The sequence below is a fragment of the Ylistrum balloti genome, unplaced genomic scaffold (genome assembly GCF_031769215.1).
Source record: "Ylistrum balloti isolate Yb309-2 unplaced genomic scaffold, AGI_CSIRO_Ybal_v1 Utg370236, whole genome shotgun sequence".
NCBI classification, from domain to species: domain Eukaryota; kingdom Metazoa; phylum Mollusca; class Bivalvia; order Pectinida; family Pectinidae; genus Ylistrum; species Ylistrum balloti.
Genome location: NW_026782193.1, coordinates 1,103,869 through 1,117,625, shown reverse-complemented (window position 1 = coordinate 1,117,625; position 13,757 = coordinate 1,103,869). Strand labels below are relative to the sequence as shown.

The 13,757-nt window shown below is 34.3% G+C and overlaps 2 protein-coding genes across 2 annotated transcripts; one reads left to right on the top strand and one right to left on the bottom strand.

Moving 5' to 3' along the window:
• The first annotated feature begins 1,310 nt into the window (after positions 1-1,310).
• On the top strand, positions 1,311-3,796 carry LOC132552094 (bis(5'-nucleosyl)-tetraphosphatase [asymmetrical]-like). Its single transcript, XM_060216236.1, has 2 exons — positions 1,311-1,428; positions 2,686-3,796. Exons 1-2 carry the CDS (start codon positions 1,311-1,313, stop codon positions 3,009-3,011), a joined length of 444 nt encoding a protein of 147 aa, XP_060072219.1. The 3' UTR covers positions 3,012-3,796.
• Positions 3,797-6,373: 2,577 nt separating this feature from the next.
• Positions 6,374-9,962, bottom strand: LOC132552083 (uncharacterized). Its single transcript, XM_060216223.1, has 6 exons — positions 9,928-9,962; positions 9,433-9,532; positions 9,015-9,179; positions 7,515-7,605; positions 7,058-7,242; positions 6,374-6,789 (listed from the first exon to the last, which is right to left on the bottom strand). Exons 2-6 carry the CDS (start codon positions 9,523-9,525, stop codon positions 6,640-6,642), a joined length of 684 nt encoding a protein of 227 aa, XP_060072206.1. The 5' UTR covers positions 9,526-9,532; positions 9,928-9,962; the 3' UTR covers positions 6,374-6,639.
• Positions 9,963-13,757: the final 3,795 nt, after the last annotated feature.

Genomic DNA, 13,757 nt, shown 5'->3' with positions numbered 1-13,757 from the left:
ATGACAACTATAACAAAATGGTTTGTGTCTGAAGATTTACCATTTGATCTTGTTTAAGACTGTAAGTACTCTATATGTACCTTCTAGGTATTGTAGTCTTACAATACCAGTAAAACAAGTCAAATCAAAGTTAGTTCACATGTGACTTATCATAATTAAAAGAACTAAAGTCAATTACTTTCTGAGAATGGAGTTACAACAGGATTCAGTAGATTGATTTTCTTGCATCAACTTCAATGATATTGTATCTTCAATGTGAAATACATAGAAATATACTAACCCTTTTCAAGTAAATAATAGTCACATATCAAGTGAATGAGTCAAATATCTTGGAACAAAGTTCATCTTGATAACCTGAATAAAAGCACAATGTGTTCGAGACTTCCTGTAGCGTTTCGAGATGTTGCCTGTCTCAACATGTCACAGAAGTTTAAGAATCATTGGACGACAATTTAAAGTTCATGAGTCAAAATGGTGCGTTTTGAATTTGGACAAAACAAAAATGTCACAAAAGTGGTTATTGCAGTTTCATCATCATATCTATAAGATCCTATGATAATGTATTGAATGTTTTGGCGGCCTTAGCAACAAAATTGAAAAAAAAATCTTTAAGAGAATATTGTATATTCACCTTAATTATGCATTCCAAAAATGAAAGTAACTCCGGACGCCACGACAATATCCATCTTTAAGAAGAGGACTTAAAATACCACCTAGGTGAAAGCTTGTGGTGACAGCTGTTTCATGAATATTTTAGTGTCTATACATTCTACACAGGGGAGCTAATGTTTTTCATACGGCCGCCATTTTCCGACGCGACAGGTCGGCAAGGCATTTTCTAATTTGGAAATACCGGATAGAATATTCCGGATAAAAAATCACCGAGGCATTGTCGAATTATTTTTGTTTAAATCTGTAAATAGCGGTTGTATTACTCATTGTTGTTAATGGTCGAGAATTAAATGATATATTAATTTCTAAAGTAGCTTATATTGGATCTAACATGAAAATGAGAACGATCCATCGAGTAATGTGCAACTTGGATAATATAAAAGAATTTCTTTTATAAGAACTGTTTAATGGTTTCACATTATGTTGTGTACTAATTCCTTTTTCCTGTAAAACTGACTTATTACTGTGTGTAATTTGATGTGTATTTGATTAAGGGAAATATTTGAAATTAATTATCCGGAGTTTTTCTATCTCTATTCTGTGTTGGATTCCAAAACTAATATGAGACAGATATCATTCGAGACTCCTCAGAACGTAACCGATAGTCATTTGTGAATTAGAGAAATTCCGTATTTAAGATGGCAGGAAAGGAGGTTGTTGCAGCCGGATTTATTGTTTTTCGGACAATATCATCTGAAATACAGTACTTACTGCTGCAAACATCATATGGTCAACACCACTGGACGCCACCAAAAGGTTGATTAAATGTTGCCTGCATTTGAGAAGATGCATTAATCATGAGACTAATGTAACAGACACTTGTATCTCGATAGTAAACTTTGAACAGGTTGGACACATTTGAAAGATAGTTTTGAGTAATCAATTAGTTACTCAAATGCAGAGTCATTCTGAAATATACCATTGATTAATTAGCTTAGAAGCCATTTTTGCTGCACTCTGATACAATGTTCAAGAATTGAGTCACATGTGTAAAAAAACAAAAAACAAAAAAAATCTGTCCACTTTATACAAATACAATGTTGTATGATTATTATACCAAAGACGTTTATATAGTAGATTGTGAATTTTACTTGGTTTTTATTATAGGTTAATATTTCAGAAAGAGTTGCAAGTGACCTTACTTAGCTTGCCTATTCAGCCGACATTTATATCCTCCATATTTATTCCATGTCATCATTGTTATACCTTTAATTACATCCATCTGTTTTAGCTTGATGATCAGACCAATCTTTAGACAAGCTTAATAAGTTATTAATGATATTAGTTGGCATTCAATACCAATAAAAAAGCAGTATAAATGTCATTTAGACTTCTTATATCAAATGTATGAAAATCCAATGATGTTCATTTGCTGAAAGTTATTCAATACTCAATATTCAAAAAACTAAAAAAGTTGTTACTAATTGCATATAAACATGTAATTTTTAACAAGTCAGAATTTTGAAACTCCCTAATGGCCCCTGCAAGTTTGGCTACCCAAATAATAATGATCACAGAAAAAGACATAGATGTAATTTCCCTACAATTTTCTGTTTTTCTTCACAATGCCTGTGACTATATAAAACATGTCTCATGGAAATGGACAAATTCCAGGTATGGATGGATTTAACTGAAATCATATGGTGAATGCACAAAGAGTTACTATTCCTTGTTTGAATTGTAGGATGTTTGTAGTGATGATGATGGGTTTGTGTTTTTTTTGTATGAAGTGGAAAATTAATTATGACTAGAGATCCATTGGCATGCAAAGTTACTTACATAGCCATATCCCACAAATCACTCTGCTTCTGTGGGTCAAACTGTAGTGCGTCTCTTTATTATTGAATTTCAATTCAGTCACAGCATCCTATCACCATAACTGGTAAACCACTTCTGATTGATTTGTGTCTGTCACAGTAAAAAGAATATATTTGTTTGAAATTTGTTTAATGAAATTTTTTCAGAGTAGTGTCATTCAGTTAATTTTCATACATCTGGTACATCTTATAACAGGTCACGTTGACCCTGGAGAGTCTGAGTTTGACACTGCATTGAGGGAAACAACAGAGGAGGCAGGACTGAACAGATCCCATCTGGAGGTCATAGACAATTTCAAAAAAACATTGAATTATCCCGTGAATGGAAGACCGAAAAGGGTTGTATACTGGCTGGCAAAAATGAAAGATCCTGAGATGGCTGTTACTCTGTCTGATGAACACATTGACTTTAAGTGGTTAAAAGTGCAAGAGGCAAATGAACTCATCACACAATATAAAGACCTGCAGGCAGTTTTAAATGATGCAGATGAATACCTTAAGAGTAAATACAGCAATTTGTGATGTTTGTTTGGTCTTGGTTTCCTGTTTTTCAAGCACTTGTAACAAAATAAGTAAAAAATAGGTTTAATGATAACTTTGGAATGGTGTGTATCGTAGAGAGCAGCGTCTTAGTTTAAAGTACATGAGGTCAAAAGTCAGTCAATGCTGGACCGAGGAAAAAATCCCGTGAGTGACAGGTAGTGATGCACGCCTGATAACAGGCGGGATGTGTACCGCAGTGTTGAAGCACCGTGGCAGAATATCGCCAGTATGATTGATCAGGACAGATAGATGCCCTCTTTTGTATGTCTCGCGCTGGCGAATGTATTTGTATGTTAATTACAGTAGGAACTACAGTTGATAACGGGTACTCCTAGTCGCACATGCCTTCATAATTAGATGGTCCGTGGGTTGGGTTATTGTTGTCCAATAGGGACTAGGCTGAAATTAGGTATTTGGGTATTATTTATTCTAAGACAATAGCCAGAAGTTAATCGAGTCTGGGATCGAGTAGCTAGAGAGAGTTGGTAGTCGGACGTGGAGACGGGCAGAGTCCCGTATGGGACCTGCTCCGCGATGGAGCAGGCCCTGGCCAAGTTGGCCCATGGACATTTGTATGGAACTCTTTGATATGGACGGGCAGGTGTTTAGTTTTTGTCTGCCTTACACAGGTATTTATTTTTGGTGCCACGACATGCTGCTGTATGTTGATTAGGAACTATCTTTTGTAATGGATATTAGCGCGAAGTACTAACTATGGAAAACCACTATACTATGAAATAAACGTTTCGGTCAACCCAAGTAAACACCACGTTCAGTCATTTTGTTACACACTGTTGCTGACCACTGTATAAGGCTACAGCTCAACAATGCTGTTAACTATCCAGATTCCTTTTAACTGCTGAAGATATTTTTCTGTATGATAATGTTTTAACCATAGCAGTATCATTCAAGGAACAGTGCAATGGAACTGGTATAATCATTGTGATAGGGTTCATGTGTACCACACTGATATTTATCTAAGAAATGTTTTCTAATTTTTGTAGTACCGGTATATTGTTTTGAAGACAGTTTGCTATTATATTTCTCAGAAATGTTTTCAATATGTAATTCTTCAAAACAATGTAATTGCATCAATTCCTTGAAGCTTCACCATTATAATCTCAAGGCTACTGTACTGATAACCAATGTGACTACATTCTCAATAATCGAGGTATTACGATAACTTTCGCTCTGTGTGTCCCTGGAATATGTCATGGCAACATTGAAGGTCCTATGTGCGACACCTTGTGGACAAGATGAAAAAACTAGTTGGATCCTTTGATGTACATTAAACAAATCCTGAGGTCTCATAACAGTATATAGTTGAAGTTGGGGGTCGCGTGTCGCTTCTTTGCTACCTTCAAAGGAGCATATCAGCCTCTCACCTTCTCTGTAGACTGATCTTCAATGGGTACATAAGGAAGGGTAAAGCAGAATTCCTCTGTATGCTGATGTCCAATTGGTCCATAGTTACACAAGTGTGGTAAAGTAGAACTTCTCTGTAGACAGATCTACAATGGGTACATAAGGAAGGGTAAAGCAGAATTCCTCTGTATGCTGATGTCCAATTGGTCCATAGTTACACAAGTGTGGTAAAGTAGAACTTCTCTGTAGACTGATCTACAATGGGTACATAAGGAAGGGTAAAGCAGAAATTCCTCTGTATGCTGATGTCCAATTGGTCCATAGTTACACAAGTATGGTAAAGTAGAAGTTATCTGAATGCTTGTGTGAAATTGGTCTGTAGTTACACAAGTATGGTAAAAGAGAACTGCTCTATATCCTTGTATGAAACTGCTCTATAGTTACACAAGTATGGTAAAGCAGAACTGGTCTATATCCTTGTATGAAACTGCTCTATAGTTACACAAGTATGGTAAAGCAGAACTGGTCTATATCCTTGTATGAAACTGCTCTATAGTTACACAAGTATGGTAAAGCAGAACTGCTCTATATCCTTGTATGAAACTGCTCTATAGTTACACAAGTATGGTAAAGCAGAACTGGTCAGTAATGATTGATTAAATCGATATTGTGCTTTTGTATGACTGGTCAAAAAATTGTTATAAAATTTATAATAGAGTGTGAAGTATAGAGGATAGAATGTTAAATATTTGTGGAGGAAGGAAATGAATCTGGTAGAGTGTGGTAAGAGTGATATCTAACTGATTGGCATAAAAACTAAGCAAGAAAGTCATTTTTGGGATCAATGTAGCCCCTGTGATAAGGTAGGTAATCAACACCAACTATTCTCGTCTCTGGAACATTGTGTACATGTGACACAAACTCAAATCCCCATGGTTTAGAACACAGACTTAGCAATACAGCGTATGAAGTATCTAAGTCAGCGCTATGGAACAATAAACACTTTTTCACATTTGTATTTTGCAGAAACTGGGTTCCTTCAACTAATTCTTACAGGTCTCAAAATTAATAAATACAAACACAAATACTATTAATATTTTGAAGTTTGTTTATTGTTTTACAAGATTTTAATGAGGTGAAAAACAAACATCAAGTCATCTTGTCATTTGCTGCCAGAATATTTACATGTAATTTCATAAGTACAGATCCGCAGGGTCAAACATAGTGTACTTAGTACCAAGGTAAACTACACAAGTCTCTCTAATTCTATGGACAGATTAGATCCAAGTCTACCATTGTCTTCAGTGTTATTTCGTATTAAGCATGAGTGTAAAATTCTATGTTTTGTGTTGCTTTGTAACTAAATTTTTTTTATACAATTGATATTTTACACCCAAATTAGAATGACAAAATCACTAGACATCTGCTCTGCTGACCTCAGCTGAAGTTGGAATCACTGATCAGAACAATTTGGGTAGTAAACCAATGTATTGACAAATTTTAGAGTCATAATATGATAAATCTAGATTACCTTGAAACAGATGTTCTCATAGTTTTATTTGGTCAGCATTCTGAACCTTGCTTCTGCTTTTAGAATGGCTTGACCAGATATGAATTTGCAATCTAGTATCTCTATTTAAGAAGCAAGGACTTAATTTCATGTGAAGATTAGCATGGATAGGTTTTCCTACAACAGTCTGTAGAAAATGCAACTATGCCCATATTGATGGAATATACCAGCTACTAAATGCATTGCTAATGGTGAGTTGTATGCATTCTTCAAACTGATGAACTGTTGAGTAGTTGAGGTTTTCTTAAATTAAGTGATAATGGATTGTCATTTACTCCATGATAAAATAATGTAAATAAACTTTCTTTCATTTTAAAATGTCATGACCAAATTATAAGTTTTATGATCATAAAATAAAATCTAATGATTAATTTTAAAAGAAGTACAAAATAAATTTGTGACAGAAAATGTTTGATAAAAGCTTCAATGAAAAAGAAACATCTGTAGATGGAAAAAGGAACAAAAACAACACATGAACGCAAATATGAAAATACAAATTCAAACTTCATACAAATGAATGGTATGGTATACTCCATAACAAGTTAAACATTCAACTGAATCAGACTATCCACATCTTTTTTTTAAAGATTGGATTTGCATGCAAGTCAAACATCAAATAACTAATGTAAATGAGGAATATCACATCGTCTGTCAGTTATATATTTTTTGAATTTACATATCTTCATCAGATTCCATTTGTTGAGCTGTTAATTCATACTTCTTTTCAATTCCGACAACCCCACAATCTTTTATGGAGACCTTCTTTTTAGGAATTGCATTGACACTGCTAGCAGGGACTTCGCCAATTTCTTTAACAATGTCCTGTAAAACCATAATAGCATTTGTATTGAAGCATTTGTTGTAAATAATAAGAAATTCATGAAACCACATAAATTGTGTGGGCTTATCAGCCATAAGATACAGTTATTTAAATTATACAGTGTATTTGATAAATCTACAAATAAAATACTTTATCTCTTAAAATGTAATTGAATGTTTATTACAATATATTATATATACATACATTTATATGTGTGGGTGTGTGTATGTAGTTTATTTTAAGGAGATGCAATAGAAAATAAGTGCTTACCATTCCTCTGATGACTTTTCCAAAAGCCACGTGCTTGCCATCTAGCCACCTGGCCTTGGTCAACAGGATGAAGAACTGGGATCCATTGGTATCAGGACCATGATTTGCCATGGAAACGTAGCCAGCTGCTTTGTGGGATATTTCAAATGTCTCGTCAACAAATTTATCTCCATAAATACTGGCACCTGTGAATTGAATATATAAATGATACAAAACATGCTGATTTTTTGTTTGAAAATACAACATATTTAATATTTCAACGTAATGATGATTTTAAATGTTGACACTAAATCTTTCTTTAATCCATATACTACTATACATTTTAATAGAGACCTTAGAAAATATTTTGCTAGAAATAACTGTAGAAGGTACATGTATTTAGGAAACTGCGATAATATTACGAAAGGCAACACAGTAAAGAATTTGTCCACAGTTTGCAAAACTGTTGGCATCATACCTCCAGTTCCATCTCCTTCTGTGACGTCACCCATCTGTATGATGAAATCGGGTACGATCCTATGTATTGGGGAATTCTTGTAATGAAGATTCTGAAGAAGATTTTAAAAAAAAGTTGAATCATTTCCCATAAAAGTGGAAGATCAATCGGGGGAATTCAATACGAAATTTATAGTTAAACAATATATCTTTCCGAGAAGTTGGTACCTAATTCTGCCAGAAATTTTATACTTCTCGTGCTATGTGTGATTGTGATTTTCTCCAATTCCTGTTATCTGGAAGTGGTTGTATGATAAAGCCAAAACCAATTTCAAAGAAATCAACTTATGACTTCTACATTCGGCAGTGTCCTTCAAAAAATATATATCTTCTCAATCTATAGTGGTCAACAACACGAAATAAATAATGAAAAATTTGTTCTGTCTCCTGTGGGATTCGAACAAGGGACCTTCCGGTCTCAAGCCAGGCAGACATTAAAGGGAGACTTGCAACTAGCCAATGCACAGTCCCAAAGTCTAATCCACGCACAAGAACGGATTTAAGCCAGGCGTAAAACACATACATCCCCGGCCATCCCCGTTTTGAAAAATTATCTTCATAAACTTGTTTTAAACACTGCAAGTTGCAAGATAACTTTTGAGGAAATCACCAACGATACTATTTCAATAGATGAATATTCATCTGAAAATGTATATTTAAAAAAAAGCTGTGTTGATATGGAAACTATTTCCTAATTGACAAGATAGTCGTGTACGACACATCCTGGTGTCAACTATTTCAATCGGCAGAAAATGCTTCAAGTTCAATCAGATTAAAACGAGATGCTACATACAACAAAAATAGTCGACATTCGAAAATTTCCGCATTCATTCCTGGTGCATATTTATAATTAATGAACACTGTTTTGTTTACATTAATGTGGTTATGTTGGAATACTCAATTGGGATATGATATACAATATCACTCCACTTTAAAATCAAAACGTGTGTGCTGAAAAGCATCTTCAGAGATTCATGTTTCACTCCAATGGAATGCTTAAATAAATCAAAACTACAAAGCTCAACTGCAGGAAGACAAATACACACATACACAAAAGAAAATAGCTGTCTATTAGTTTTTAGTCAATTGATTCTACGTGGCGCAACAGATGTTGCCACCGAGTGGCATCCGACTCGATAACAATGTATTGACCGTTGCTTTATAGTGAACTGAATTAACCACGAGGTCTGAACTGCCACGTGTAATCAGCATCTCCACGTTTGAGAAAAAGTCCCGGTATCATATAGCCTATTTAGTAATATTAATTTAATTTACCTTGTAAACTTTCATTTTACATTACCCTAAGTCTTCACTTAGACGAGACAGAAATTTCTGAGTCGCGACGCAGGCTATCTGACTGAAATGTTTTTAGTGAGTTAACTTTGTGTCGGAGAATGTTGACAACCTCGTTTAAAATTAAGAGTGATGATAACGAAAAAAAATTAGGAAATCATATGCTTACCTTCTTACCTCGCTTGTACCCCCGAACAATGCTCTGAAAGTTCATTACTGTCATAGGTGCAATGTCACCGAAAAGAGCGACGACGAATCGTCCTTGAAACGTAACTTCGTCGCCGTCTTCTACCGCCACATCAAACCATACCTCTTCTGTGACTGTGTTCTTTATCTATCGGGGAAAAAATATTAGGTAAATGCTGCATATATACCACTAAATTCCACTCAGAAATCCCTTTTTCCACAAGTATACCATTTCAACATTATAATTCAAAAGTTCAAGCAAATTACAGCATTTGTCAATTTTCACAGTTGCATTTACATATTAACACTTTTACATACAACTGCTTATAAAATAACCACTTGTACTTTACAGTATAATGAACGGAAGCTAGTCTCCATCCTACACAATATTAGGACCTTACCTTCTTCTTGTTGTCATCATTGTCAGCAGATATCGTTTTACTTATAGCGAGGACCGCTAACAGAAGTAACGCTAAAGTGTTCATACTTCTCATAGTCGCGCTACAATGTCGAAACGAAAAAAAAGTATTACGGTATTATATTTACTCAAAAGTTAGAATTTCGAAAATATATTTATTTTGTCGACTAAGGTTTCTTTTAAATATGTCTAGTAAGGCTTTCCCTTTTTTTTTTTAATATGTTCACATTTAATCTAGCTTGATTTTCTAAATTTAATTATAATTGTCTATGGACACTACACAGTTATTGTCTTTGCAATTGACACGTAAAATCAGTAAAGTTAATTAGCTGTATATATGTAACGTTCATTGAATATAACCATGCATTGCAATTTCATTTCCGTGATAAAAAAAAATCTCCATATACAAATACATTAAAGATTAATATCAAACTATTTCTGTGAAAGTACAAAAGTACATATACTTCAATCGTTTTACCTTGCTGTCGTTTAATCCAACGCGGGTAAGTTGTCCGGGGTTTTAGTGGACAAAAGAGACGCAAACAAGCTTTATATATCATTTATCGTCCACGAAGACAGGGACGTGGCCACCATAGTTTGAGGATCGGAGGGAAATTTTGAGTAACACAAACTCCATTAATATTCGGATCAAAACTTCAAAAGTATTCTTTAAAATTCTATCTATTAAGTACATAAAGCGTAAGTATTTATTTTTCTTTTTTTTTTGGAAATGAAAGGTAGAATTAAAACGGGAAAAGAGAAAAAGTAATTATTAGGATCATTTGTTGGGCCCCAAGGGGCACGTTTGTCTCAGTATCTGTACCTAGTACACGTCGGCAAGATATCAGCTGGTAGTCATTGATTGACGGCATCATCAACGTGTCCTGAGATCAGTCTGTCTCAGCCCAGCTGCTGTACCTCAGAACACAAACGTCTTAAATGAAGTGACGATTTTTATTGACAGACGGTCAAAGCAACAGCTGTATACAATTTTAGTGTTTGTATTGAGTTCTGTTAAGTTATATTTTGATCGTTGACACTTCAATCTCATTAATATTTCATTTATAGTTTGACTAAAACATTTCTTTTAATCGTAAGTATTTAATTGGGAAAACGCATGTGTCATTTTTACTTCATTATTATTTTCTTTAAACAATTTACTGCACCGACACAAACGTGTATACGTGTCACTCATTAATATTCTTACTATAGTCACACCCAGTCCTTCTATACAGGATCGAGTGTCTATTTCGTTGGTGATCCAGGAAATAAATCTTTAAAATAAAATGTGACAAGTTTCCTAAATTACAAATAAAATCGAAACGAATCTAAGACCGAAAGTACTACTTTTACTATTAGTATCAATATGTTGAACATGCCATAAAACAATCGTGGCATGATTGCCATAGAATTGGTCTTTTTCAGACCTGTCTCCCATGAGGACAATGGGAAAGTGCAAAACATATGGATCCTGCTGCACTTGCCGTTCCGTCAGGAATCGAATTTGGGTTCTGAGTGACCGTCAGATTTCACAATGTTAAAGCCAACTTTATCTCTCCAACGGTTGATAACTCTTATAATACAGAAAAAAAGGAATCGTATCATTTGGATCAACGTTGTTTACACTATGTCATAAAAATAAAAGAATTCATCCACAAACACAGAGAGAGAGAGAGAAAGAGAGAGAGAGAGAGAGAGAGAGGGGGATGGAGGGAGGTGAAAAGAATCATTTGTATAAAAGAATAAAGTTGTCATTATCCAGATATGTGAAAGTTCTTCTAATGAGTCCCATAACATTGTTAGCTTTATTAATTTTTATTTTTATTTTTTTTTTATTTGTTTATTCAGTCAAAGGCATAATAAAATTGCACATTACAAATATTACATAAGCAATTCCATAACAATTAAAATCAGTAATAAATTATTGTGGATTTCTTAAAATTATTAATTATAAAATATAAGATATCACAGAAGTATTTCACATACCTTACAATATCACAATTTAAACTAGTATCGCAGAAATTAAATTTCACTCTGCTTGCAAATCTTTTAAGTAAAATAGTTGAAAATTTAGAAATATAAATAAAAAAGAGAGAAATTTGATAAAACCAGATGAAAATGCCTTTGGCCTTGGATTACCCATAAAGCCTATAAAATAGGCTTATTTCCAATGGGGTCCATTTAAGGTGTAATCCTTCCGGTTGAGATGTAAAGCCATGGAAATGAGATTGAATTAATTTTCTTTATCTAATTTTCATTAACTATAAATGAAACAGAGCACTACATTTGAAAGAAAATTACATTTACATAGAAGATATGAAAACAAATACTGAAAGTGAATAAAATGTTTTGGCACATTTCAGGGCATTTATGAAAAAGGATGGGATTTGAAGAGGTATTACATAATAATATAACATGAACAATAATATAACATAATATGAACAATAATATAACATCACTACCCGTTCAACCAGACGCAAAGAAGTGGAGGTTGAGCTCAACAGTAGACGAAGGGGTTGTCAAATTCGCCTTTTGATTGTAGCATCAGAAATTGTTTTACTTTGTTTTTAAAATGATATTTATTTTTAGAATTTTTAATATTTTCTGGAAGGGAATTCCAATCTTTTGCGGCCGAAGTAGAAAAGGAAGAACTTTCTATGCTTTTAACGTTTTTTATTGAGAAGTTCATCGTTCCAGATCTAGTACCACAACAGTTTTTGTTTAGAGAGAAAAGTTCATATAAATATTGTGGACATTTACCATTATAGATGTTAAAAGTATGGTTGAGGCGAAGTTGACGGACCCTCCTTTCTACATTTAGCATGCCTAGTTTTTCTAATTCAGTGAGAGTGATCCTTGTTCTGTTATCAAGGTTAAGAATAAAGCGGACCATTTTGTTTTGGGTAGTCTGGAGTATACCTTTGAGTTTCTGAGTAATTCCTTCATACCAGGAGGTGCACGCATAATCAAAGTGGCACTGAATCAGAGCAGAACATAAAGTTTTTCGAGATTTTAGAGATAGACATTTACTATTTCTGTACAAAAATTTAAGTCTTTGGTTGATTTTGTGGATAATGTTGGAGACAATTTCCTCTCCAGATAGAAATTCATCTATCGTAACACCGAGGTATTTTACTGAAGATTGCGAAAAAATGTTTTGACCGTTACATGAAATTTTGAAATCACCCTCGGGTACTTGTCCTAATTTTCTCTTTGGTCCAAATAAAATACTTTCTGTTTTACCTAAATGTAATGATAGTTTGTTGTCAACAAGCCAATCATGACATGATTCCAAAACTAAGGATAATTTTGAAGAGATTGTTTTGGGACAGTGATGTGAAAAAATATTTGCACTGTCATCAGCATACAGAAGTAGTTTACAGGAAATGTCTATACTTATCCGCATGTCATTTACATAAATCAGAAATAAAAGAGGGCCCAGTAAGCTACCCTGGGGGACCCCACAATGGATGTTGTCCATTGCGGAGGTCACACGATGCTTAAAATGCTGACAGGACGGTAATTTTCCGCCTGCAGTCTATCTTTTCTTTTTTCTCCTGTATGTGATGTTCAAACGATAAGTTGGAGTCAATGGTTACTCCTAAGTCTGTTTCTCTATCAACTTGGCGTAGATAATGCGTCTCATCACCAGAACTCAGGAAATACACAGGTGTACCGTTAATTGTGTCTTTACCAACTGTTAACACAACACATTTATCTAGGTGGTATCGCAATAGCCATTTGTCCGACCAGTTTTGAAGTGATGTTAAGTCATGTTGTAGCTGGACTCTATCCTGATCACAAGTTATCTTCTTGAAAATATCATCCATGTTGGTTCGTCATCAGAAAAGTGGCATATGTAGACGAGTCTGGTCGTGTCCTTGATTTTCAATTCTGATAAGTGTATACGATGAATATATTCAACTAATTTCTTGTTGTTTAAAATCGATCAAGAACACTGGCATACTACGTCAATAAATCCAGAGACGTATTATGACTTCACGACTCGGTAAACAAACATAAGTCGCCTCTGCGCCTAGTGTTTTATTCATAAAAATCTTAAAGCGAAAGATTCAAAAATATATATTGCCAGTCAGAAATTCGATCACTTTCACGATTTCATTCAATATAAAATGTCATTCGACGTTGTCTTTACACACGCAGCAATTATTTTGAAATGGACTATATTGCTTTTTTGGGCGGAAAGTGAAATAGGCTATAGTCTTTCAGAACACTGACGTCACACATGCTTCAATATGACAAGATGGCTACCACCGAGGGGTACGCTGATCATTGTTGTTCATTTAA